Source organism: Eublepharis macularius, chromosome 2, assembly GCF_028583425.1.
Source record: "Eublepharis macularius isolate TG4126 chromosome 2, MPM_Emac_v1.0, whole genome shotgun sequence".
NCBI lineage: Eukaryota > Metazoa > Chordata > Lepidosauria > Squamata > Eublepharidae > Eublepharis > Eublepharis macularius.
Genome location: NC_072791.1, coordinates 136,696,117 through 136,721,957, shown reverse-complemented (window position 1 = coordinate 136,721,957; position 25,841 = coordinate 136,696,117). Strand labels below are relative to the sequence as shown.

Sequence of the window (25,841 nt, the reverse complement as noted above, 5' to 3'; positions counted from 1 at the left end):
CAAGCAAATCTTATATTAACAAAAATATTATTAGTTTTAAAGACTGTGCATAGAAACCAGCCTTCTGTTCTTATGATCAGACTGGCTTGAGAGCAGATAGGACAGTCTCCTCCTGTACATAATAGCATACCAACTGTGGTCCTCGGACTGCCACCTACTGGCTGTACCTCCACTTAAGGTATCCTGCTTGGCATCAACCAGATCCAGGCCTTTTCCACTGTAGCTCCTCCTTTGTAGAACAGGGGTGCACTATCATTAGAAGTCTTCAGGAAGCACTGCAAGGCTGTCTTTTTTGCCAGAGCTTTTAATAGGGTATTGAGAAATCAACACATAAGTAGGGACTGAAACTGTAGAAGAATTCAAAATGTATCAATTTTAGTTAATATTAGAATATATAAAAATAAATAGATTAAAGCTTTAAATGGGCTGCGTAATCCACAATAAATGAATGTAATGTATAATTCTGAATGATAGTTCTAATTCTTGTTAATGACTGAAAAACCAGGATGGTATATACTCTGGCTAACTATTAAAAGAGCATAACTTTTTTTCAGTAGTCCTCTGGATTAATAGCCCTTCTATGTGTAGTATTAAGTGTAAATTCACTGTCATGTGTAGTTTTGTAGATCCAGCAGATTCTTTTGTTAGAACTTAGACAATTAAAAGCAAGAAAGGAGGGTTATTTTCATTCAGGTGCTTATTTGTTTAAATAAACGTTTTGTTGTACAATTCTTTTTTCCCCCCCTCATAGGCTTGAGTTACAATGCAATCACATTTGGAAACCTACAGAAGATTAGCAAGCCTAATGTAGTATGTGAAGATCCTGATGAGACACATACTGTTGATCTTTGTGACCAGCATGTAAGTCATTAAAAACTGCTTGGGACCCTGAGCTGTACACACTTCAATTATACGATATCAATCTCTGTTGCAGGATAAGTATGAATGCAGTTTGAGCTTTACAATGTTTCCAATTAATGCTTTGAAAAGAAGACCAAGAAGAGTTTCCTTTGTGATTTAAGGCATATGCTCAGTTTCTTGAATTTCTTCCCTGTACTGTGTGGATTTTGAAAAAAGCAGGGGACAAGGAAGTTTTGCATATGCACTAAGTAAATACACCCAAGACTCTGCAGAGCTCCATGATGTACTGCCCTTACTAACAAGGAGAGTCCTGGAACTCAAGTTGTTGGACTTACATTGCAATCCTAAGAAGAGTTACTCCAGCCTAAGCCCATTGATTTCTTTTTTTTTTTTTGAAAATTTTTTTATTGGGTTAGGATCAATTATTTTCACATTACAATCAATTCTCCCATTTCCCAATTTCTAACCCCCTCCCTTTCCCCCCATTTTTGTTGACTTCCAACAGTTTTCCAACCCTTTGTCCCTTTTCCCTTACTCCTTTTATATTCCTCTATCTAACAAGTATATATTCTCCCTTTATTCTAAGCAATAATTCTTTAACTATTTTTGATACTCTGTACCCTAACTTTGAGTCCCTTTTTCCCTGTTGGATAAACAATTTATCCCATTTTTCATAATTTCAAATATTTCTATAGATCATAAACCATATAAACCATACATTCATATAAATCAACCAATTTAACTTATGCTCTATATGTTACTCATTCTACTTATCTTCTTCTTTCTGCTTTAGTTATATTTAATTACATTACTATTTTTGTCCCCCTTCAATTATAAATCTATATAACTATCATCATATAATATCAATCAATTTGACTCATATATATCTTCAGATAAACTTATTCAGTTTGGTACATTATACAAATTTTACCAAAAATAATGTTAATTAGTCAGTCCTTATGATTAATCCTTATGGTTAATTATTTTCTATCAATATTCTATATCTTATTCTACATATAATAATCTAATGACATAACTGCTTAGAAATTTTCATTTACCTCTTCGCCCCCCCGGTAAAGTCACCCCCCCTGCATTTTATTGTATTTCAATAGTTCTCAAACTGCCACAGTTCATTGTGGCACAGTTCATTCTCAAACTGCCATTGATTTCAATAGGCTTAGACTGGAGTATCTCTGCTTAGGATTGCACTGCCAGTGTACAGAAGAGACAATCAGGTTTTGAGACTGTAATTTCATAACATATCTGCATTCCAAATGCTATGAAAACATTTCAAGAAAAAAATTCAGGTGTTTAATCTTAAGGTCCTACTATCTTATGTACTTGATGTCATTCAAAAGTGAATCCTCCCAAACAACTGGCACTGAGGCTAATATTCTAGGTTCATTATTTCAGAAGTTTGAATCCTCTATTTAGATCCATCATTTGAACCACCTGGGTTTGTTACTGTTACTTTAGAAGCCACTTTGGAAAAAGGCAACACAAGATGTTTAGGAGGTCTGTTAAATCATTCTTCTTTTTCTGTCTAGCGGGATGAGTGTGAGAAACTACTGACTGCTCCTGCCTTTGCGGACTGTGAATCCCGCCTGAATCTGGAACAGTATATTCGAGCTTGCATGCAGGACAAATGCGCTTGCCAGCAAGCGGAGGACTCCTTCTGCCTCTGCAGCACCGTCTCAGAGTACTCGCGTCAGTGCTCCCACTCTGGTGGCAAACCTCAGAACTGGAGGACATCGCAGTTTTGTCGTAAGTGTTGTCGTGGTTTCTGCAGACTTAACTGGCTAACAGAAGGTGCAATTGTCAAACACCATCCATGACAGGAAGTTGTTAGACCTGCTCCTTTCTCCTTGTAATAACTAATAGGAGTTTTTCCATGATTGTGATGGAAGAAGGCTTTGGAATTTTGCTTTCTGATTGAGAAGCAGAACTGAATACAAGAAAATAAGGTTTGGCAAAGTTATGTGCTTAACTCCCGTGCAATTAAAGAGGATTATAATTTCAGTTGTCTTCCTTTGGATTTTATCAAATATATACGTCATTTTTAAACATATATATTATTATTTTCTCTCACACACCCACATGTCAAATGCCTACATGTCAAATGCCACATGTCAAATGCCTACAGACAGCCCCCCAACCTTAAACGACTTCTCACTTACAATCATGAATCGGCTAGCAGAGTCACCAGCACAGGTACCAGGCCCTGCAACAGACCCAGATGCAGGATACAAAACACAGAAAAGTAGTTAAATGTTAGTATATTATACTGGGCTGGATGCAAAGTTTTTATAAAATTTACAGTCCTAAGAAATTTGTCAACAAGTGAATCTTATATTAACAAAAATATTCTTAGTTTTAAAGACTGTGCATAGAAACCAGCCTTCTGTTCTTATGGTCAGACTGGCTTGAGAGCAGATAGGACAGTCTCCTTCTGTACATAATAGCATACCAACTGTGGTCCTCGGACTGCCACCTACTGGCTGTATCTCCACTTAAGGTATCCTGCTTGGCATCAACCAGATCCAGGCCTTTTCCACTGTAGCTCCTCCTTTGTAGAACAGGGGTGCACTATCATTAGAAGTCTTCAGGAAGCACTGCAAGGCTGTCTGTTTTGCCAGAGCCAATCTACAACGAATTTCTCTCCAACGGTACCAGGCCCTGCAACAGACCCAGATGCCAGCTCTGCCCTTATATCTACCCAGGGAATACAAGTACAGGACCCAATGGCGTCAACTACACTGTCTCTGGCTCTTACAGCTGCTCATCCTCCAATGTGATATATGCCCTCATGTGCCAACAATGTCCATCTGCTCTGTACATTGGACAAACCAGCCAACCGCTATGCAAAAGAATAAATGGACACAAATCTGACATTAGAAATGGCAACATCCAGAAACCAGTGGGAGAACACTTCAATCTATCAGGACATTCCATCAAGGACTTAGATGTCACTGTAGTTCAACAGAAACCTTTCAAAAACAAAATCCAACGGGAAGCTGCTGAATTGGAATTCATATGTAAATTTGACTCAGTTAGGCTTGGACTGAATAGGGACTATGAATGGTTATCTCATTATCAGAAGTAACTGATTTCCTTAACAGAAGCAAACTGATCTCCATATCAGAAGCAGCTGTTTGCATCTACTCCTCCCTCCCCTCTCCTCCTCTATATCTGACCAGTTTCTTCTTGCCCTCCATGCATCTGACGAAGGGAACTGTGATTCTCGAAAGCTTATGCTGCAATAAAGTTGGTTCATCTTAAAGGTGCTACTGGACTCTTTTTGATTTTGCTACTACAGACTAACACGGCTAACTCCTCTGGATCTATGTCAAATTTGAGCCTTTTGACATTTGTTAAAGTTTCCTGAAAATACTTTTATTTTTACTGAAAAATGGTCAATTCAATATTTTAAAAGATCAGTTGCCCATAAAAATGACAATTTTCATTTAAAATGTTTTGCTAATGATAGGCTATATTCCTCATTAGTGTTAACTACTTTGTTTTTCCACTGTTAAGTATGTGTTCTTGGAAGGCAGAATTTATTTCTAATCAATTCTTGCTTCTCTTTCATTATTTTAGCTAAGTCTTGTCCTGGAAACATGGTCTATCTGGAAAGTGGCTCACCCTGTATGGACACCTGCTCACATCTGGAGATTAGCAGCCTATGTGAAGAGCACTACATGGATGGCTGCTTTTGCCCTGAAGGTAATGCTTCAGTGTTGCACCATGGATGTAAATATGCATTTGATATGTAAAACCCAGGGTCAAATCCCTTCTCAGCTGGGTGGCAACAAGTTACTAGCTTTCATTGTAACCTCACAGGTTTGCAGCTTTGGTTATCTTGAATTAAGGAGCATGTTGTGGATTTTTTTTACAGGCACAGTATATGATGATATTACTGGAAAAGGCTGTGTGGCAACAAGCCAATGTTATTGCAAACTTCATGGGAATCTATATTCCCCAGGGCAAAACATCACCAATGAGTGTGAAAATTGGTAAGGAATTCATTTCCCTCTGCAGCATTTTAAAAAGTAATTTTGGGGAGGGCATTCTATTTTAGAGTTGTCACTTATTAATTTAATTTAATTTATTAGATTTATATTCTGCCCTCCCCACGCCAGCAGGCTCAGGGCGGGTTATCGTTGAACTGGGAATCTTACCCGATAACATGAATATCTTCTTGATTGTGTGTGTGTGTGTGTTATGTGCTATGCTTCTGACTTACGGTGGCCTCCAGGATGTTCTGCCACTGAGAGTTTTGCTCAGATCTTGCAAACTGGAGCATGCAGCATTCTTTATTGAGTCAACCATCTCATGTTGAGTTTTCATCTTTTTCAACTTTTCCTAGCGTTATTTTCTTTTCCAGGGAATCTTGTTTTCTCATGATGTGACCTTAACTTCTGGGAAAAATTTAGGCTTGATTTGATCTCGAACCCACATATTTGTTGTATTGTCGAAGGCTTTCACGGCCGGAGAATGATGGTTGTTGTGGGTTTTCCGGGCTGTATTGCCGTGGTCTTGGCATTGTAGTTCCTGACGTTTCGCCAGCAGCTGTGGCTGGCATCTTCAGAGGTGTAGCACCAAAAGACAGAGATCTCTCAGTGTCACAGTGTGGAAAAGATGTAGGTCATTTGTATCTACTCAGGAGGGGTGGGGTTGAGCTGAGTCATTCTGTAAGAGTTTCCCAGGGTGTGGAATGCTAATGGCGGGAGGCTTCACTGTATCCTGAGGAGGGTCTTTTGCATATGGATTGGTGCTTGATGTGCTAATCTTCTCTGCAGGGCTATTGTCGGGTGTGGAGTGTTTTGTTGGCCTGGTGTTTTTCAGAACTGGAGCCCATGCTCTGTTCATTCTTAAGGTTTCTTCTTTCCTGTTGAAGTTTTGCTTATGCTTGTGAATTTCAATGGCTTCCCTGTGCAGTCTGACAAAGTAGTTGGAAGTGTTGTCCAGTATTTTGGTGTCCTGGAATAAGATACTGTGCCCTGTTTGAGTTAGGCTATGTTCAGCCACAGCTGATTTTTCAGGCTGTCCAAGTCTGCAGTGTCTTTCATGTTCTTTTATTCTTGTCTGGATGCTACGCTTTGTGGTCCCGATGTAAACTTGTCCACAGCTGCAGGGTATACGGTATACTCCTGCAGAGGTGAGGGGGTCTCTGCTGTCTTTTGCTGATCGTAGCATCTGTTGTATTTTTCGGGTGGGTCTGAATACTGCTTGAAGGTTGTGCTTTTCCATAAGCTTTCCCATCTGATCAGTAATTCCTTTGATATATGGCAAAAACACTTTTCCTGTAGGTGACTGTTTTTCCTTGGTTGTTTGATTCATCCTGGGTTTGATTGCTCTTCGGATTTCATTTCTGGAGTAGCCATTTGCCTGAAGTGCGTGGTTTAGATGATTAATTTCCTCATTGAGAAAGCGCGGCTCACATATCCGTCTTGCACGATCCACTAATGTTTTCATTATGCCTCTTTTCTGTCGGGGATGGTGATTGGAGTTTTTGTGTAAGTACCGATCAGTGTGAGTTGGTTTCCTGTAGACCTTGTGACCTAACTGAAAGTTTGCTTTGCGGATGACCAAGGTATCCAGGAATGAGAGGAAGAATTGAGGGAGTTTTTGAATCATCTCAACAACATCCACCTGAACATACAATTCACAATGGAGAAAGAAAGTGAGGGAAAACTCTCATTCCTGGATACCTTGGTCATCCGCAAAGCAAACTTTCAGTTAGGTCACAAGGTCTACAGGAAACCAACTCACACTGATCGGTACTTACACAAAAACTCCAATCATCATCCCCGACAGAAAAGAGGCATAATGAAAACATTAGTGGATCGTGCAAGACGGATATGTGAGCCGCGCTTTCTCAATGAGGAAATTAATCATCTAAACCACGCACTTCAGGCAAATGGCTACTCCAGAAATGAAATCCGAAGAGCAATCAAACCCAGGATGAATCAAACAACCAAGGAAAAACAGTCACCTACAGGAAAAGTGTTTTTGCCATATATCAAAGGAATTACTGATCAGATGGGAAAGCTTATGGAAAAGCATAACCTTCAAGCAGTATTCAGACCCACCCGAAAAATACAACAGATGCTACGATCAGCAAAAGACAGCAGAGACCCCCTCACCTCTGCAGGAGTATACCGTATACCCTGCAGCTGTGGACAAGTTTACATCGGGACCACAAAGCGTAGCATCCAGAAAAGAATAAAAGAACATGAAAGACACTGCAGACTTGGACAGCCTGAAAAATCAGCAGTGGCTGAACATAGCCTAACTCAAACAGGGCACAGTATCTTATTCCAGGACACCAAAATACTGGACAACACTTCCAACTACTTTGTCAGACTGCACAGGGAAGCCATTGAAATTCACAAGCATAAGCAAAACTTCAACAGGAAAGAAGAAACCTTAAGAATGAACAGAGCATGGGCTCCAGTTCTGAAAAACACCAGGCCAACAAAACACTCCACACCCGACAATAGCCCTGCAGAGAAGATTAGCACATCAAGCACCAATCCATATGCAAAAGACCCTCCTCAGGATACAGTGAAGCCTCCCGCCATTAGCATTCCACACCCTGGGAAACTCTTACAGAATGACTCAGCTCAACCCCACCCCTCCTGAGTAGATACAAATGACCTACATCTTTTCCACACTGTGACACTGAGAGATCTCTGTCTTTTGGTGCTACACCTCTGAAGATGCCAGCCACAGCTGCTGGCGAAACGTCAGGAACTACAATGCCAAGACCACGGCAATACAGCCCGGAAAACCCACAACACCCACATATTTGTCTTTTTGGCTAGCCATGATATCTGTAAAACTCTTCTTCAGCACCATATTTCAAATGAATCAATTTTCTTTCTGTCAATTTTCTTCACTGTCCAATTTTCAGAATACCATAGTATGGGTTATCTTGGTCCCCAGTGACACATTTTCTTGATCAGCTTCTTGAATAAAGGTTAAGTTCCTTCACATCCAATGTTCAGTAAGACTTTGTATTTGAGGACATTGTACTAATTAACCTGGCATGACATATGTAATAAAAGTAGGGGGAAATTGTCCAGGATCCACAGCAAGCCCAAGCTTTATTTATTTATTTAAAATATTAATGCCCCACTTTTAGGCTGATGCAAGCCCTCAAGAAACTAACTATACAAACACACACACACCACCTCAAAACAGTAAAAACCAATAAAAATAACTAGATGATCTTAGAAGTTGGGCAAAGTAAGTCAAGAAAATGGCAGGGAGGGAAACTAGCCAAAAAAAATCAGTACCAGCAGGTTTTGTCTTGCCCTGATGCCAAAATAGTGTCAGGAAGGATGGAGGGCAGGCTTTCACAGTCCTGATGCCACTGTTGATGAAGTCCTTTGGAAATGGGGGAGAATTATGTATTGGCCCACCTAAATAGCTAACCTTCATGTATGAAAGAAACCCCTTTCTGTTTTCTGCATGATATCTTCCCAGACAGTTTCCTGAGGGAAGGGATTTGTGTGTAATGCAGTGCTAACAATTTTATGGCTTGCTGAATGCAGAATAATTTCTAAGAGATTAAGTTACTAGATGGGAAAACACTAGACTTATTTCCAATGCAAAAACATTCAAAGCATCTTATTTTCTTCATTGCCCTGCTCCCTCCTTTGATTCCTTATTTTTTTCTTTATCTGCAGCACCTGCCAGTCAGGTAGGTGGATATGCCAGGATTTACCCTGTCCAGGTACTTGTGCACTGGAAGGAGGAGCTCACATTACCACCTTTGATGGGAAGAAATACACTTTTCATGGAGAGTGCTACTATGTGCTGACCAAGGTAAGTACAGTAGACATTTCTACTCTGCTTAAAAGGAATGTAGCAGTGTACTTTGTGAGGTAAAGGAACAAGGAGACTAACCAGTTTTAGATCACAGAGTGCTCAACATGAATAGTTCTAGCTATGTTAGCACCTAATTTCACACCCTAATCAATTAACTTATTTTCTGGTTAGCTCAGCCCTATCACTGCTGACCTGTTGGGTATACAGACTTGCAGCATCCTAAGCATTGACGGTTGTGTCCTAGTCTCTTCTAATCACCATTAGAAACTTTCTTGCTACAGCTTTTTGCTGCTAATTTTGCTGCTAGTACTACAGTTTTAATTTTATAAATTTAAAATATTTTTATGCCACATTTCCACCCAAATAGGGTCCCCAAGGCAGACACAAGAGAGCCATGCCCACATCTCTTAGGATGTAGTGCCAGAGGCCATTGGTTGCCTAGAATCTTTTCTGTCCCTTTTCCTGTCACATCCCTTCAGCTTCTGAGCAGCAGCTGAAATGGCTGTGGCACTGTCAGAACTTGAGCACTGGAGCAACTACAAAATATTCTCAATGCTGCTAAATCTAAGATATTTAAAGGATGGTTAAAAATGGGAAGGAGTTACTTATTGGACATTTGAGGTCAAAGACTGACAAAAATGTGCCCAAAGAGGAGTAATGCTCATTCTGCACAGCAAAAGGGAAAGGCTGTAGTGGAATCATGGAATTTAACATCCTCATAAGCAAAGATTTATAGGATTTTTGTTTTCATGTGTTGTTTTACTTGTCTTTCTATAAATAGAATCAGCTTAAATAGCAATTAGCAGTTGCCTCAATGATATTTGTTCTTCTATAATTGCAGAGCACTAAAAATGACTCCCATGTCCTCTTGGGAGAGTTGGGATCATGTGGTTCTACAGACAAACAGACATGCCTAAAGACAGTAGTTCTCTTAATAGACCACAAGCAAAATGTAAGTCTGGCTATAGATTATTACAAGCAGGGGACCCATAAGGACTTGTGGGGGGCATCTCAGTCCCCTCCCTTACTATTTCTTCTTTCTCTTCCCTAAAACCTCAAGTACTTGGTCTCCCTTTCCTGCTTTATTCTCACTTTCCTACCCACCCACCAACCTACCTTTATGTGCTCCCTGTCTTCACCTTGCCCGTCTTTACTCTCCCTGAAGTGTCTTTCCGGAAGAACAATGGCCAAGCCACACAGTGCTGGCCACCAGGCCAAGTTGCATGGTGGGGAACCCACAAGGACCAGCAGGGAATATTTCACATTTTCTTCTGTTGCCCTCCTCACACTTTCTCCTCTCTTCTTCCTCCTGGCAGACCCTGTATCATTACCTTTCCCTTCTTCCTTCTCTCCTTCCTATTCACCAACCAACCTACCTTTTATCTGCCCCTAATTTTCAGCTACCTTTATTTTTTTAAATTCATTTATATCCTCCCTTTTTGCCCAGTGGGGACCCAAAGCAGCTTACATCATTCTCCTCTCCTCCACTTTTTCCTCACAACAACCCCATGTGGTAGGTTTGGCTACTTCATTTATACTCCACCTTTCTCCCCAATGGGGACACAAAGGGGTTTACATCATTCTCCTCATCTCCATTTTTTCCTCATAACAAACCTTGTGAGGTAAGTTAGGATGACAGTGTGTGACTGGCCCGAGATCTCCCAGTGAGCTTCCATGGCAGAGCAGGGAATTGAGCCTGGGTCACGCAAATCCTAGCCTCTCTCTCTAGCTACTACACCTAACTGATGTATGTATATTTAATTCAAAAAATGTATTTAGAGGTTCCTCATAAGCTGAGGCTCTAAAGTGTAGTTTACTTAGCTTGTGCAGAAATCCATCTCTACTGAGCTGTTTCCCAAGTTTGAGAAGACTTTCAGTAATTCACAGTCTTTCATGCATAAAACAATGAATTCCCTTTACATACTGCACTAGTTAACAGTATGTTCATTTTACCTATTTCTTTATTTCAACGTTCTTTAGACCCCACTAATAAAGACTGTTTCTCCACACAGATTGTGGTTTTCAAATCAGATGGTACTGTATTACTGAATGAAAATGAGGTCCACTTGCCACATGTATCAGGTGAGAAGGATACCCTTGCTCATTTGTCTCATGCACTGATAATTCTTTGGCTGACCATTTCATATTTTAGGCTGTTGGGTCTAGGGGACAATTGGCCTTTTAATTCCCCTGGACCAAGCCAAGCTGACCCCCAGAATCTTGTACCCTGCCAGGTTTGTGGAAGGAGGTGATGGGTGACCCAGGCCTGCCACGTCATCATTCCCAAAACATTTCTTTTCATCCTTGCTTTTAGTTAAATAGTTGACTTTTAATGCCATTTTTAGACTGAAAACTTGTTAAAACTTCTTGATATTTTATGTTTTAGCACTCTGGCTGGGTTTTTAATGCTGGGTTTAACTAACAACTTGATGTACTATGTTTTATTTTGTAAGCTGTTTTAAGCAAGTTCCATGGATAAGCAGCATAGAAACGCACTCCGACAAAGTGGAGGTGCTATTGGTGGGGGGAAGAGCTGACCCAGAAATTAGAATGTCTTTTGCTGTTCTTTTGAAAAAGCAGGTTCATAACTTTGGGGTGCTGCTGGACCCATGCCTCCTGTTGGATAACAGGTGGCAGTGGTGGCCAGGGGTGCCTTTTGCCAGCTTCAGCTGCTGAGCTAGCTGCAGCTCTTCTTGGGCAAAAATGATCTTGCCCCCGTGGCACATGTGCACTTTACATGTGGCTGCCATTGAAGACTGCTGTAGCTAGAATGTTCACTGGAGTGGTTTGAAGGAACCATATCACTCCCGTCTTGTTCCATCTACATGAACTCCCAATTTGCTTCTGGGTCCAGTTCAAGATGTTGCTATTTAAAGCCCTCTACAGCTTGGGACCAGCATACTTGAAAGACTGCCAACTGTCATATGAACCTATCCGACCAGTCCAGTCATCTTCAGAATCTCTAGCCATCTGAGGCTAGATGGGAGGCAACCCAAAAAAAAGGGTCTTCTCAGTCATGGCATCAAAACTTTGGAACTCATTTCTTAGGGAGATTCATCTGTCTCCCTCTATTTTTGCCTTCTTCCAGTGGGTGAAAAGTTTTTTATTTTGTTTGTTTCCTTCAGAATCTCTTTTTAGCCGTCATGTTTGGTTTTATGGATATATGTTTTTATGTTTGTAAGGGTCTGTTATATTTTATTTGTTTTAATTATACATATATGTATTTTAGATGGTTTTTAATGTCTGAAATGTTTTAATGGTTTACAGTTTTAAATGTTTTAATATTTTAGTATTTGCCACTGTGTGGACCATGAATTGGGTGGAAAAGTGGCATAGAAAATGTTTAAATGTATAAATCATTCCTATGGGAACTGTACTGCTTTTCTTGCTCCTTAGTGGCTCAGCCAGTCTCTGTTCTCAATAGAAAATTATGCCAGCTCAAAAGCTAGCTTTTCGAGATCTCCTGGTTTGCATAACAGCCAATGCCAATATTCTTTGCAGCAGTGAAAGATATTTGATGCATGGCATGAGGCAGGTTCATTGCTATTTCCCCATGTGGCTAAGGAAAGAGATTAATGAATTATAATCAGCAGGACATGACTTGGCATTCTCAATGTTTTCCAGCTAGCTTCTCAGTTTTCCAGCCATCTTCCTACCATATTATTGTACAGACATATTTTGGCCTCAAGCTGCAGATCCAGTTGGTTCCAATTATGCAGTTGTTTGCTATTGTGGATCAATCTGCCAAGGGAATTCTCCAAGGCAAGTATAACAACTTATCTAGCATGGAAGATAATTTTGTATCAGCACTAATAAGAGAATGCTTAGTAACTAAAACTATTGATGGAAGCTGAAACGTAATCGCAATAAACCGGGGTGTGTGAGTGAAATGAGGAACTGGGATGTCTCGTGTTCTGGATTGTACTGTGTTTTCTCTAAAGGAACAGGTTTGTAGCTTGGGGGTGCTGCTAGACCAGGCCTTCTCTTGGATAAGCAGGTGGCAGCTGCAGCAAAGGGTGCCTTTCATCAGCTTCAGCTGATGAGCCAATTGCAGAACTTCTAGGCAAAAAAAGACCTTGCCTCTGTGGTGCATAGATTGGTAACATCTGGATTAGACTACTGCAATGCGCTCTGTGTTGTACTGGCCTTGAAAAGTATCCAGAAGCTGCAACCAATGCAGAATCCTTTGGCCAGTATGTTAACTGGAGTGGGCTATAGAGACATATAAGTCCAGTCTTGTTTTCCCAATTTCCTTCCATGCCCAATTCAAGGTTCTGATGTTGACCTTTAAAGTAGGGCTGCTCAGTTTCCCCCATGTCATAACTGGGGGGAGGGGGTGCTCAGGGAGCTATACATACTTGTACATATGCTCATGTCCTCTGGTGATGATGTCATTTCTGACACGACCCAGAAATGAAAGCTTGCACTAGTTGCTGATTCTTTAAAAATCAGAGCAAAAGAGAGAGGTTTTTTTAAATCATTTTAGCACTGGGTCATTTAATGCCATTTATATTCCAAAAACTAAAACAGGGTAGCAAACAAAAGGGTGGGGGGTAATAATTGTTTATTGTAAGTGAATAAATAATGAAATGAAAAAAAAGATACATTTTAAGGGCAATATTTATTATTGAACTTTGTTAATATGGCTTGGGAAAAGGCTACACTGCTGTCCCAAGTGTGAAGAAACTTACACTGTTGAACTGAACTAGAATTGAGGTTTGTTGTGCAAAATTTGGTAACATTCATTTAAAAACTATTGGGTGTGAGGAATTTGGCAGCCAGCCATACTGACTCTTCTAGCTGTCCAATAGAATAACAGATGTGAGGCAGGAGCACAGATTTGCCTGAGGAAAGCTATTAACACCTTGTTTAGCAGAATGCATGTTGGAATGGGAGCAATTGCTGGATTTGGAATGATTGTAAATAATCTTCTGAAAAGGGACTTGAGTCTTGCTGTTTAAGGGAGAGAGTAGAGACTTTGGGGGAGAACTGTTGCTGTGGAATTTTATTATTTATTGCGTTTAATGGCCCTTGGCCTGCAGTAACCTGAAATCTGATTGTTCTTTGTTTGCAAATTCTCAGTATGCTGGTATGAGGAGGTCTTCTTAATACCATGGTCTAAAAAATCTGCTTAAAGTTTGCTTTCCCCCTTCTTTTTATTTTAAAACATCTGGCTTGATGTGGAGTTATGGTGATTTCAAAAGCTTGCACACTGTTATGTGTTATTGGGATGGTCTTTATGAAGTTATTACATGGATGATGTCCTTGGCTTTTCCTTTTGGACCAACATGGCTGTAAACTACTTGCCTTAAAGTAGACGATCTTAGTGGTGTTTACTATTGCTCGCTCTCCTCATTTTATATAGAAAAAAAAGGAAAGTAACTGTAAACAATTATATTGTTAATAGGTCTTTGTGGGAATTTCAATGGAATAGAAGGTGATGATTTCAAGACATCAGGAGGAATGGTTGAAGCAACAGGGGCTGCCTTTGCTAACACATGGAAAGCACAAACTAGCTGCACTGACAAGGTGGATAAATTGGAACACCCTTGCACTCTTAACCTTGAAAATGGTAAGGAAGGGTAATTTTCATAAAGACACCGCAAAATTCAACAGCATTTGTATCAGATGTTTTTTATATCTGATGATTAGGTCAAAGACCAGTCTAAATGTAGTATTTATTTTTATAATCCAGAATGAGCAAGCTTCCCCTCATTTATTTGTTTTCTATTTGTTTATGTTTTTGTCATCTGAATGTTATGGGGATTTGAACTGTGCTCCAGTACCTTAACCCATCCCTGTATACATGCAATACTTTCCTTGTTAGCTCCTTTGTATTGCTTTGATTGGACAAAATATATAAACATGAGAATATTACAGTGATAAGACTATAAATGAATGGTTGATAATAATGTTTACTTTATTCCTTTTGTTACAGAAAATTATGCTGAATATTGGTGTTCTTTACTGAAAAGTTCAGAAAGCCGTTTTGCCAGATGTCACTCAGCTATTGATCCAGCAGATTATTATAAGGTGTGTGTTTTAAAATTATTCAAGGTTGTCTCATGGATCTATTCATTTGTAGGGAATTCTAAAACTAGAGATGGTAAAGCAAGTTCTGCAGCATTCTTCTCAATTGTTTGATAAGGTTGTATCCCAAGAAGGATCCCATCCCCCTATCCCACTGCAGCCAACTGTGCTCCCTGAAATGTGGCTCCTCAACTGGTTGTCTTAGAACTCCTGAAAACAGCCTAGGATGTAACTTTAGATTGTTTGGTGGGAAAGAAGAATTGCTGAAAATTATGTGCCCCCTCCTACTTGTAGAAAACTACATATGATCCAATCCGTAGTTCTAACAATGAATGATAAATTCAGATATAGCCAGATTTTTAACACCTTCATTGAAAATACATGAATTAAAACCCATAACTATGAAAAAGATTTAAGTAACAGAAATTCCGAAGCCCCAAAGAGAGCCTGGCACTTGGAAATAGTCCATAAGATTTTGACTCCTTTGTCACTACAAACTATTTTCAAAAAGTCACCAGTGGGTGGAAGTGCTGTTCAAAAAAATGCCAGGTCCACATTGACATTTGGAAGGAGTTATGCAGCTGTTTGCATTCTAGCCATAGGCATTCCTGGATGACAAAAGAAAGCATGCTATATTTGTAGTACTTTAATAATTCTAGCTCTCACCCAGTATGAAATGAATTTGGATGCTAAGAACAAGTTTGGTATACACTATACTCTTTGCAGTTGAGCATGCTTCCTCTTCAACTTCCATTTTCTCAAGGGCCCATTGAAAACTACAGATCTTGCACAAATGGACACTTTAGAGGAAGAGGATCCAAGCCATGATACCAAAGGGCCAAAATATTCAAAAAGTGTGTCACAAGTTGTGCCACAGGTGCCCAAACATGTATGAATCAGGGGAACTCACCTTCAAAGTGTTCTGTTGCTCTCCATTTGGCTTTGGAGCCCTGGGGTGGGGGGAGTGGATGGGCTTCAGGCATTCCTTCTGTACCATTTCTTCAGGGGTTTCCTGTATCTGTAACACATCAGTGGCACATCTGTGTCATGCATATTGTGTATTTTATGTATTGTGTATTTTGGCCCTAACTTAGAGTTTAGGGTATAGCCTTCCTGCAGAGCTGATAGTCTTACTGTTGGCGAACAACCCATTGAAATACTTCTTAAAAACAAATGATGAATGGCCCTTGAATCCTGCCCTAAAGAAGAGAAAGAGACAGCTTTGGTCACCAAAATGTTTTCAAATGGAGGAAGAAAAGATGGTGGTGGGAACGGGGGGGGGGGGGGCAGGGGCGGCCCAGATTCTAAGGTTCACAAATATCTTTGCAATTGTTTAAAATCCAAGTGTACTCTATTTACCTGAAAGGAAGATCAAGGGATTTCCCCCACCAAAAGAGGAGGTCATCCTAAACTTGCATACACGTTACAGTATGTAACTGCATACACTGCATACAGTGATACAGTAATAAAAAACTTTATGTACAACCTTTTTTTTTAGAGGGATGGTCTTACATAGAGGTTGCCTTCCTTTCAGGTAAATAGTTACTTCTATAATGATTGCGTATTGGAGTACGGATCGCCAAAGATGAATTCCAATTCTTTTTTCATTGTCTTGCAATGAACTATTTTTGCAATGACTATTTTTTTTTCTAGCGGTGCAAGTATGATACCTGTAGCTGTAATGCCAATGAAGAATGCTTGTGTGCTGCCCTGTCATCTTATGCAAGAGCTTGTGCTTTCAAAGGGGTCATGTTGTGGGGATGGAGAAATACTGTCTGCAGTAAGTATCCACATTATCATCTCAAATGTAATTGACAAAACCCTCATGCATAACAGTGTATTATCCTTAATATTTTGGGATTCGATGGGGATAAATAACTGCAGAAAAATTGAGTTTATCAAGATGGCTTTTGGGGTGTGCAAAATGTTTAAATACATTTAAATTGAGGGGGAAACACCAAGGAATTTTGTTGAGATTTCCATGGGACTACATGAGGTGGTAAATTCAGAACTGGGCAATAAAGCATTTTATGGAGGTTCTAAAGCATAACTTAAGAAGGGAGGCAGTGCTAAGGTGTATTGGTAGCTAAAAGCCATATTTTTCTGTCATTGCATAATAATAAGGCTGTTGTATAAGCAGTGTTCTGATTAGTGTCTCAGCATTTCTTGTCATGGTCTCCAATCATTGTTATTTTCTTCAACATTGTTATTTTCTTCATAGGAGAAAAGCATTAGGAATAGAATTCAGATAGCATACACTGAATGGCTGGTAGGAGTCCTGTGTATTGTTTTGGTTACTGTATCGCAAAACAGATATTGCCCAGCTAGAAAAAAGTACCAAAGAAGGGAACCAAAATGATTAAGGGGCTTGACTACCTTTCCTGTGAGAAAAAGGTAAAGACTAGAGCCTGGGACTTTTCAGTTTAGAAAAAGAAGTCTGACCAGGACATGACGGAGGTTTATAAAATTATGCATGGGATGGTGGAAGTAGATAGAGACAATTTTTTCTCCCTCTCCCATTGCACTAGAACTTGGAGGCACCCAATAAAGTCAATGAGCAATAGGTTGAGAACAGACAAAAATAAATACTTCTTTACTGAATGAGTAATTTACTTCTAGGATTCACTGCCAGTGGATGTAGTGATGGCTAGAAGCTTTAGAAGAGGGTTAGACAGAAGATCAGTCCATCAGCAGCTACTAGCCATGGTGACTATAGGAAACCTCAGTAGTCAGAGGCTGCAACCCCCTGAATGCCTGTGCTAGGAGGCAAAGTCAGGAAATTGGCTTTATGCTCTGTTCCTTGCCCACTGTATGCAAAAAGTTGCTGGACTTGATGGACCACTAGTCTAATCAAGCAGGGTTCATCTTATGCTCTTATGTGGGTATCTTCTTTCTCCTTGAAGTTGTTAATTTATTCTTTTCTCCTCTTCATTCAGAAAAAGAAGTCTCTTCCTGCCCTGCTACCCAGGTCTTCCGTTACAATATGACTGCTTGCCAGCAGACCTGCCGTTCACTTTCTGAAGGCGATAAGCATTGCTTGAAGGGCTTCATTCCAGTGGATGGCTGTGGCTGTCCTGATAATACCTATCTGAATGACAAGGGTGCCTGTGTGCCAGTTGCTAAGTGCCCGTGTTATTACAAAGGTTCATTCCTAGAACCCGATGAATATGTCATGAAACAGGAGGAACGCTGGTATGTTAATGTCAGGATGTATTGCTTTCCTGTGTGGGAAATACAGGGGATTGGCATCTTCAACCGGAACAAGCCATAGAGCCACTCTGTAATAGCATGGAGAATTTCGGAATTGTGGTGGCAGAGCTGAGACATGGGCATGCAGTGCATGAAGACTCTTCTGTAACCATAATGCAATTCAGGATTTTGGAATATGAATTTGGTATAACTCAACAGGAGAGTATCTTTTTAAAACACTGTGAAAAATATAGAATAAGTAAAGCAGTGCCTTTTATTAGAGTGAATAGACCTTAAAATGTTAAACACAATCCTTAGAAATACATATTCATTGTCAGATATTTGATATTGGTGCTCCAAACACCTATAATATGAGCTCCTGCCACATGCAATCCTACTAATACTTGTAGTCACCATTTTGTGTGAATAGGGCAACACGTGTATTTTCCAATTTCAGTGTGCACAAACTCATTCTCTCAAAAATTGGAGGTTCCATGGAAGTGTAATGAAATTGGAAAATGTGTGTGTTGCTGTAGTCACACGAAATAGCAACCATATATATTGGGATAACTGTACATAGCACGCATTCTTCTTACGTACAGTTGAAACACCAAAACTGAACATCTTTAAAGGGATAGAGTGCCCAGAACAGCAAGGCTTGTTGTTATGCTTTGACATGAATTATTGGGATTCTTTAGAAAATCAGGATTATGGGTATACATAATGCTCTTTTATCTACTCTTTGATAATGCTCTTCTATCTACTGTTTGTTTTTAATGGATGATTCAAAGATTCCTAAAGCACACTCCCCCATCCCTCCACCCTAATTATTTATTATATATCAGCACAAAAAGTGTTAAATATAATACATAATCTTGAAAATCCTTTCAAGTAACAGACCTCACACATGTGATTACTTTTCTTTTTATGAAGTATAGTTTTTTATTAATAGCTTTAGTTTTATTAATAGCCCTTTATAAATTGGAATTAACTTGCAAAAACCAATATCTAATTTCCATTTTATGCATTTTCTGGAATTCCTTTCTAGTGTTTGTCGTCATGGAAAACTACAGTGTGTACCAGTGGCAATAAGTGATCATGGTGGGTGTCATGCTTTGGAAATACTTAGTATTTTTCTAGTTTCTTTACTTACATAAGATTGTGTTACTGTTCTTAGAAAAGTCATTCATTTTTGAGTTGCCCTTTTGTTAAAGTTTACCCTTTTCCTAAAAACATATTGAAAGTTTGTTTGTTTGTTCCTCCCGTTACATCCCACTGATTTTCTCTCTATAGATCTGGAACCTGTTTCCTTTAGCAGCACATTAAGTGCTGCTCTACAAACTTTCAGAGAAAACAACTCCCCTTCCTCCTTCCCTAGCCACTCCATAATGGCTGTCTGATACTTTGCCTTTAAATCTAGAATGTGTTATATGGATAGTACTGTTCCTTGTCTGAGTGGATCTGATTGTTTAGTTAAGCTATTTAGTGTAACTGGCCTTTCAGAGGGTAAAGGAGTGTCTCATAAAGCAGGATAAGAAACACTGGGGACCCTTGTAAATGAATGCACCAAGTTATGAGGGGGCTACAGTGAGAAGGGGGGATTGAGTAAAATTTCCTCCTCCTCCTTCTGGTGAAGAGCCAGTGGAAGAGGGAAAAGGAGCAATTGCACTTTATTCCCCTCCTTCCTGCCACACTTATAGTTCATTTTGTATATGAGGATTCCTGACTTTGAGCAGAGGTTTTCCTGGGCATTCGTTGGGCTGGTGGAGGGAGAGGAAAGTGGGAATGATGTGCTTTTGCAAACGCCTTTTGCTTTCATCTCTCTGAGACTCAGCCTGTTAACTCTCATGAGGTTTTCTGTTCTCAACAGTCCATTTATTTTTCAGACTGTTCACCCAACAAGACATATTTTGACTGCAACAACATTGACTCTTGGTCTTCCCAAACACCAGTACAACTTAGCTGCCAAACACTGGGCACCGATCATGTATGTATTCCTGACTACAACTTAACTCCTCATCTCCTTGTTCAATAAGTGATGTAATTAGCATGAAACTCATATCCTGATTCCAAGCAGTAACTTCTGTAAAATTAAACTGGAATATTTCCTAATAAATGTCCTTTTAACTGCAGCCTTGGAGGAATAAATTCTTGTACTTTTATGTCACTCATTTCAATCATTACCTCTACTTGTTTTTTTACTTTATTCACACTGTTCCTTTACCCTCCTTTTTTTTGGATCCCTATAAATAAAACTCTTTTGTGACATAATATCCAATCAATATGGTATTATATACAGTAGAATTGGATATTTTCCCAAAGATAATCCCCAATCCCATTAAAATAATGCAAAATGGAAAGTTAAAATGCATGATAAATATATTCATTGTATGGCACCAGAGCCATAGACACTGTTAGCATTTTCTGTTAGCCAGGACATAAAACCAGGTTGAAGCTGGTTTTAAAAATCCGGTTAAGAGAATCATAGAATTATATCTAGATGCTAGCTGCAAAGTAAACGAGATAGAAGAAATGCTTAATACACCATCTGGCCTATATTTAGACTACTTTGAACCAATTACAATGAGAGACCTTAACAGGATCCTGGGATCTATAAAAGCCACTACTTATTCGCTTGATCCTTGCCCATGTTGACTGTTAAAATCAAGTAAAGATCACATAAGTGAACCACTGAAATCTATTGTTAATTAATTGCTAACTCTGGGCACCTTCCCCCGGCCGCTCAAACAGGCCGCTAATTAAAAAACCATCCCTGGACAAAACTCATGTGCCCAATTATCATCCAGTCTCTAATCTGCCCTTTCTGGGCAAAGTGATTGAGAGAGCAGTAGCTGACCAACTCCAGATCTTCTTGGAAAACTCTAGTGCTCTAGACCATATTCAGATCAGGGCATGGGACAGAGACAGCACTAGTAGCGTTAGTCTCTGTCTGAATATAGACAAAGGCCATGCTTCCTTATTGCTCTTCCTGGACCTATCTGCAGCCTTTGACCCAGTAGACCATGCCATCTTGTTGAGGCATTTAGAAACAGAAGTGGGCATCAAGGGATGTGCCCTGGACTGGTTTGGTGCCAGTTCGGTGTAGTGGCTAAGAGCGTGGGACTCTAATCTGGAGAGCCAGGTTTGATTCCCCACTCTTCCACTTGAAGCCAGCTGGGTGACTTTGAGCTAGTCACAGTTCTCTGGAGCTCTCTCACTCTAGCTTGGAAGATGGCCTCTTATCTCAACACAGCTGCCTGGATCCTTGCTATGGTAGCATCAAAACTTGACTATTGTAATGCACTGTACAGTGATCTCCCATCTAAGTTAACTAGGAGGCTCCAATTGGTGGAAAATTGGAGCTTTCTCTGTGGTGGTCCCTACCCTATGGAACGACCTGTCTGAGGAGGTCAGGAATGGTCCCACACTCTTGGCTTTTCGCAAACAGTGCAAAACCAAATTATTCAAAAAGGCTTTTTACTCAGATAGGAGGGTGGTCTCAGATGTTTCGCTAATGAGTTAGGAACCATAGACTTCACCATTATATTGCCTTACATATTATCTGTTGCTTTAAATATGTATTCCTATATACTACTTGTGCTTCATGTTATCTAATATCAGTCCTAGAACTGATTATGTTCTTTTTCAGCATTTCTTCAACCCCATATTGGATCCTTGCTAATGCTATGTCTTTGTAAACTTGTATTCATTTACCCTATGACATTGTTTATGGAAATGTCCTTAACATTGTATGAAAATGCCTGCCCTTATCCTTGCCACTGATTGTACTAATCTCAGACTATGTAATCCACCTTGAGTCTCAGTGAGAATGGCGGACTATAAATGACACAAATAAATAAATATCTTGGCTATACATACTGGTTTCAGTATTCAAGTAGGATATCACATTTCAGATGCAAGAAGATCTTAAACAGGCAAATTACACTGGTGTCTCCCCTTACTGGGCCAGTAATCAGACAGCCAGTCTGATTTGGCTGTCTGAAAGGACCTTGTTAAATATAATAGAGTATGAAATCTGATTGGCCACCATGTACTGACTTCTCATGAAGAACAGAAGTAATGTTGTTCTTTCTCCTCACAGTTCCAGACAGAGTGCATCTCAGGGTGTGTGTGCCCCAATGGATTGATTGATGACGGCAGAGGGGGATGTGTTAAGGAAGAGCACTGCCCATGTATTCATAACAAGGAGTTTTATGAACCTGGAGAAGGAATAGATGTGGGCTGCAATGAATGGTAGGACCTTTAAAAAATATTTACAGCAATAAAAAGAGTTACTATTCATATAGTCAAAGAGTATGCTAAGCATTGTACAAATTATTTAAGTGATACAGTCACTACCCATCTTAAAGCTGTTATAGGCATGTGAACCCTAGTAGGAAAAAAGATGACAATTCTATTCATAATTCAACATAAAAGCTCCAAAACTAGGTTGACAGCTCTAGAAGTATATTGCCCAATCATCCTAGTGGGATAGGAGACAGGATTTATTATGTCCTACATAACTTGCTATTTCTGCTCTGCATAAGTAAGAATGATATATTTGCATCACATAACAGACCCTCAAATGACTTATCACAAGGGCTCTTGGAGGCAACATTATGATTTATGTGTTCTGTAGCCAAATGACCAGATGACAGGTCATGGAGGCAACTGATCCTGAGTAATCATGATGACACCTTCCCACTCTGTGACTGCCATCTTGACACGCACCTATTCACAGAAAGATCTCCATTAGATCAATCTTAAACGAGTTCCAGTACCTATGAAAGATCTTCACTTTCCATCTGGGGAAAAATATAATCTCTTCACTAGCCTATTGAGCAATATCAATAAAGCAAAACACAGAAACATCAGATAGCTTGTGGGAACACCTAGTGAATTATGTGATGATTCTATTTTAATCAACAGAATATGTTTACTCTTATGTGTACTGGTTGGTAAACACTATATATGTGATGCTTTGTAAGGACTAGGTGCTTTATAAGTTGGCTACATAGTTTGCCATTCACTATAATTGCAAAGAACAGAAACACAGCTCAGTTCTTAGCAACTTCTTTCTTTTTTGCACTCTCTAGTACTTGTCAAAATGGAAGCTGGGTTTGTACCCAATTTGTGTGTTATGGGACGTGTATCATTTATGGAAGTGGCCATTACATTACCTTTGATGGAAAATACTATGACTTTGATGGCAAATGTGAATACGTAGCTTCCCAGGTAATATTCAGTTACTGTTACGTTTCCATAACATTCTGAGTTGCTTTTTAAAATACCACTTGGTTGGCTCCTCTTTCTCCCCCTGTGATGTACCTGGTATGGCAGTTGGTTTGATTACATCTGTATCTGATGTGTGTTACAGTTCTCCTACCACTTGCCTGATGATGAATTGCTACCCAGGCTGATTTCCTGGGTCTTAGGAGAATGAGGAAGTTACACTAAAATTAATGCATCTGAAACAGATGGTGACTATGGCAATCTCCATTTTAACAGAGGAGCTCTTTACATGTGTTCCAAACTCAAATTTTATAAGGTGAATGCCAAACTCAGCTCATGTTTAGCATGTAACTTGAAGCTTACCTTTAAAATTGGGGGGGGGCACAAATTGGCTCCCATGGAGGCAGGAGCATCTTTGATGCTTCCTTGCACACTGCATGCTTTAACTAGCAGAGAAGGGCCATAGAGGGAGGGCCATTTGTGTTGCAGCCAGTTCTGTGTGTCTGTCCAGGATCTGCCCATATTATTCTAATCACACATGGGCAGACACAAAGAACTGACTGTAACACTAACCCTCCCCTCCATGGCCTGTCTCTGCTAGTTAAAGCATGTGGGGTAGAAAGAAGGGAATTAAGGTGCTCCTTCCTCCATGCAAGCATGGGAGCTGATTCTTCCCCCCACTGTTTTAAAGGTAAGTTTCTGGTCATACATTAAATGTGAGTATAGTTGGAGTTTCCCCCAATAAAACTTGAATTTGGTGCATGTGAAAAGAGACCCTATTCAAGATCAGTATGGGTACTGCAAGCCATTAGAGCACCATGTCCTCATGGCCTGAACACTCTCTGGTTCAGAGAAGATGATTACATGTGAAAAATGTTGCTATGGATATGAATATTATGTTTGGGGTTTTTGCTTAAATTTGTTCATCTTTGCTGCTCCCATTAGGATTACTGTGGCCTTGGGAAACACCATGGATCATTTAGTGTCATCACAGAGAATGTCCCATGTGGAACCACTGGAGTCACCTGCTCCAAGGCCATTAAAGCATTTCTAGGGGTATGTATGAGTAAGTAAGTGAGCATGCCTGGAAATTAATTGGATGGTGCCTGCCTGTACAGAATCAAACCTCATTGTATGAGGTTAGGTCAATTTGAAAAGTTCTGAATTCTTAATCAAATTCTTACATATGAGAAGAACAAATATAATGTTTCTGTTTAGGCCTCATAAAGTCTGTTTATGTATGTTTTAGGGAACTGAGTTAAAATTTGAAGACAAAGATAAAGTAGAAATTAAGTGGGATCTTGATAACCGTGTGACTTATTGGACTTATAATATTGGACTGTACCTTGTTGTTGAAGCCAGCAATGGTGTTATGCTCATCTGGGACAAGAAGACTACTATTTTTATCAAGCTGACACCAAAATATAAAGTGAGTGATTTTGGAAAGTCTTGCCTAATGCTATAGATGGTTTATTACAAATCAATCAATGCAATAAAAAGGATATGCATATTGCTTGTTTTAATAGTTTTCCTGCTGCCCACGTGCCTTGCTGTGTCATGTGGATTGAAAGATGAATGCCATTATATTTTTGTGATAGCGATTGTTCACTCCACAGAACTTTTGCATACCCATTTAAGTATGTAGAATAGTGTTCCCATTCCCCCAATGGGAGCAGGGGATCCTCCCCCTCCCACTCACCTGGCCAATGAGAGGAGAAACATGGGGGATGGGCCCAGTCCCTCCACATGCCCCCTGCGCACACCCATGACTCCCTGTCCCCGGGATTGGGCTCCAGGGGACCTGGCAACCCTAATGCAGAATGAATATTATTTGGACTAAATAATGAATACTAAGGGGATAATCTTGTCCCTGGTATATTTTTCTCACCCTCCATCATACACAAGACTGTGCACAGAATTCCCTTTCTTTCACCACCTTGCCGTACTGGCTTCCCTCTCACTTGCAGAGAGCTGTGCTCATATAAGCAATTTTGCAGTCATTGCTACATGCAAGGCATGGATTAGACTGTGCAGAATGTCTTCTGAATATAAACCTTGCTTCTCTCCCACCCCAAATCCCTACATCCAATAGTATCCATAATTAATAATGCTGGGAAAACATGGCAAATTCCTTGTAAAAATCTTCTGCAAAATGCATTACATTTTTCTCCACAGGGCAAAGTTTGTGGCTTATGTGGTAACTTTGATGACAAGGCCAACAATGACTTCACAACAAGGAGCCATGTCCAAGTAACCAGTGCCATGGATTTTGGAAATTCATGGAAAAAGGATAGCGCATGTCCAGATGTGGAAGTAGACATTGAGCCTTGTGACCAAAAACCTCATCGCAGATCCTGGTCAGAGAAGGAGTGCAGCCTCATCAACAGCGATGTTTTTAAAATATGTCATCCCAAGGTTAGAGTTGATACTTGTTGCGATCCATCACTTTGCTAAAGTAATCCAATTGTCACGTGAGAGCATATAGGCATTCTGCCAAATGGTGTCAAAACAGGTTATTATGAAAAAAAAATCAAAATGTTATAGCCCCATTCCTGAGGAAGTTAATCACATATCCCTTAAATCATTAGGACGTTTGTTGAGAGTATTTTAAGCCCATTGATTTCACTGGAGCTTAAGCACAAATTGCTTCTGCTGGACTGAGGCTCTTAGCTATATATTAAAACATTACTATG

General features: G+C 39.9%; 1 protein-coding gene across 1 annotated transcript in view; it reads left to right on the top strand.

Annotated features, from left to right (window-relative positions):
- Window positions 1-25,841, top strand: part of MUC2 (mucin 2, oligomeric mucus/gel-forming) — an 85,695-nt gene that overhangs the window by 5,840 nt on the left and 54,014 nt on the right. The window contains exons 5-23 of the mRNA XM_054970006.1: window positions 752-861; window positions 2,409-2,625; window positions 4,459-4,584; window positions 4,757-4,874; window positions 8,556-8,694; window positions 9,539-9,649; window positions 10,710-10,779; window positions 12,322-12,459; window positions 14,105-14,269; window positions 14,636-14,730; window positions 16,381-16,507; window positions 17,664-17,919; window positions 18,965-19,017; window positions 19,803-19,903; window positions 22,019-22,170; window positions 23,013-23,151; window positions 24,094-24,204; window positions 24,398-24,577; window positions 25,324-25,563. Of these exons, the coding sequence (XP_054825981.1) occupies window positions 752-861; window positions 2,409-2,625; window positions 4,459-4,584; window positions 4,757-4,874; window positions 8,556-8,694; window positions 9,539-9,649; window positions 10,710-10,779; window positions 12,322-12,459; window positions 14,105-14,269; window positions 14,636-14,730; window positions 16,381-16,507; window positions 17,664-17,919; window positions 18,965-19,017; window positions 19,803-19,903; window positions 22,019-22,170; window positions 23,013-23,151; window positions 24,094-24,204; window positions 24,398-24,577; window positions 25,324-25,563 (2,648 nt within the window). The remainder of the gene's footprint in view (window positions 1-751; window positions 862-2,408; window positions 2,626-4,458; window positions 4,585-4,756; window positions 4,875-8,555; window positions 8,695-9,538; window positions 9,650-10,709; window positions 10,780-12,321; window positions 12,460-14,104; window positions 14,270-14,635; window positions 14,731-16,380; window positions 16,508-17,663; window positions 17,920-18,964; window positions 19,018-19,802; window positions 19,904-22,018; window positions 22,171-23,012; window positions 23,152-24,093; window positions 24,205-24,397; window positions 24,578-25,323; window positions 25,564-25,841) is intronic.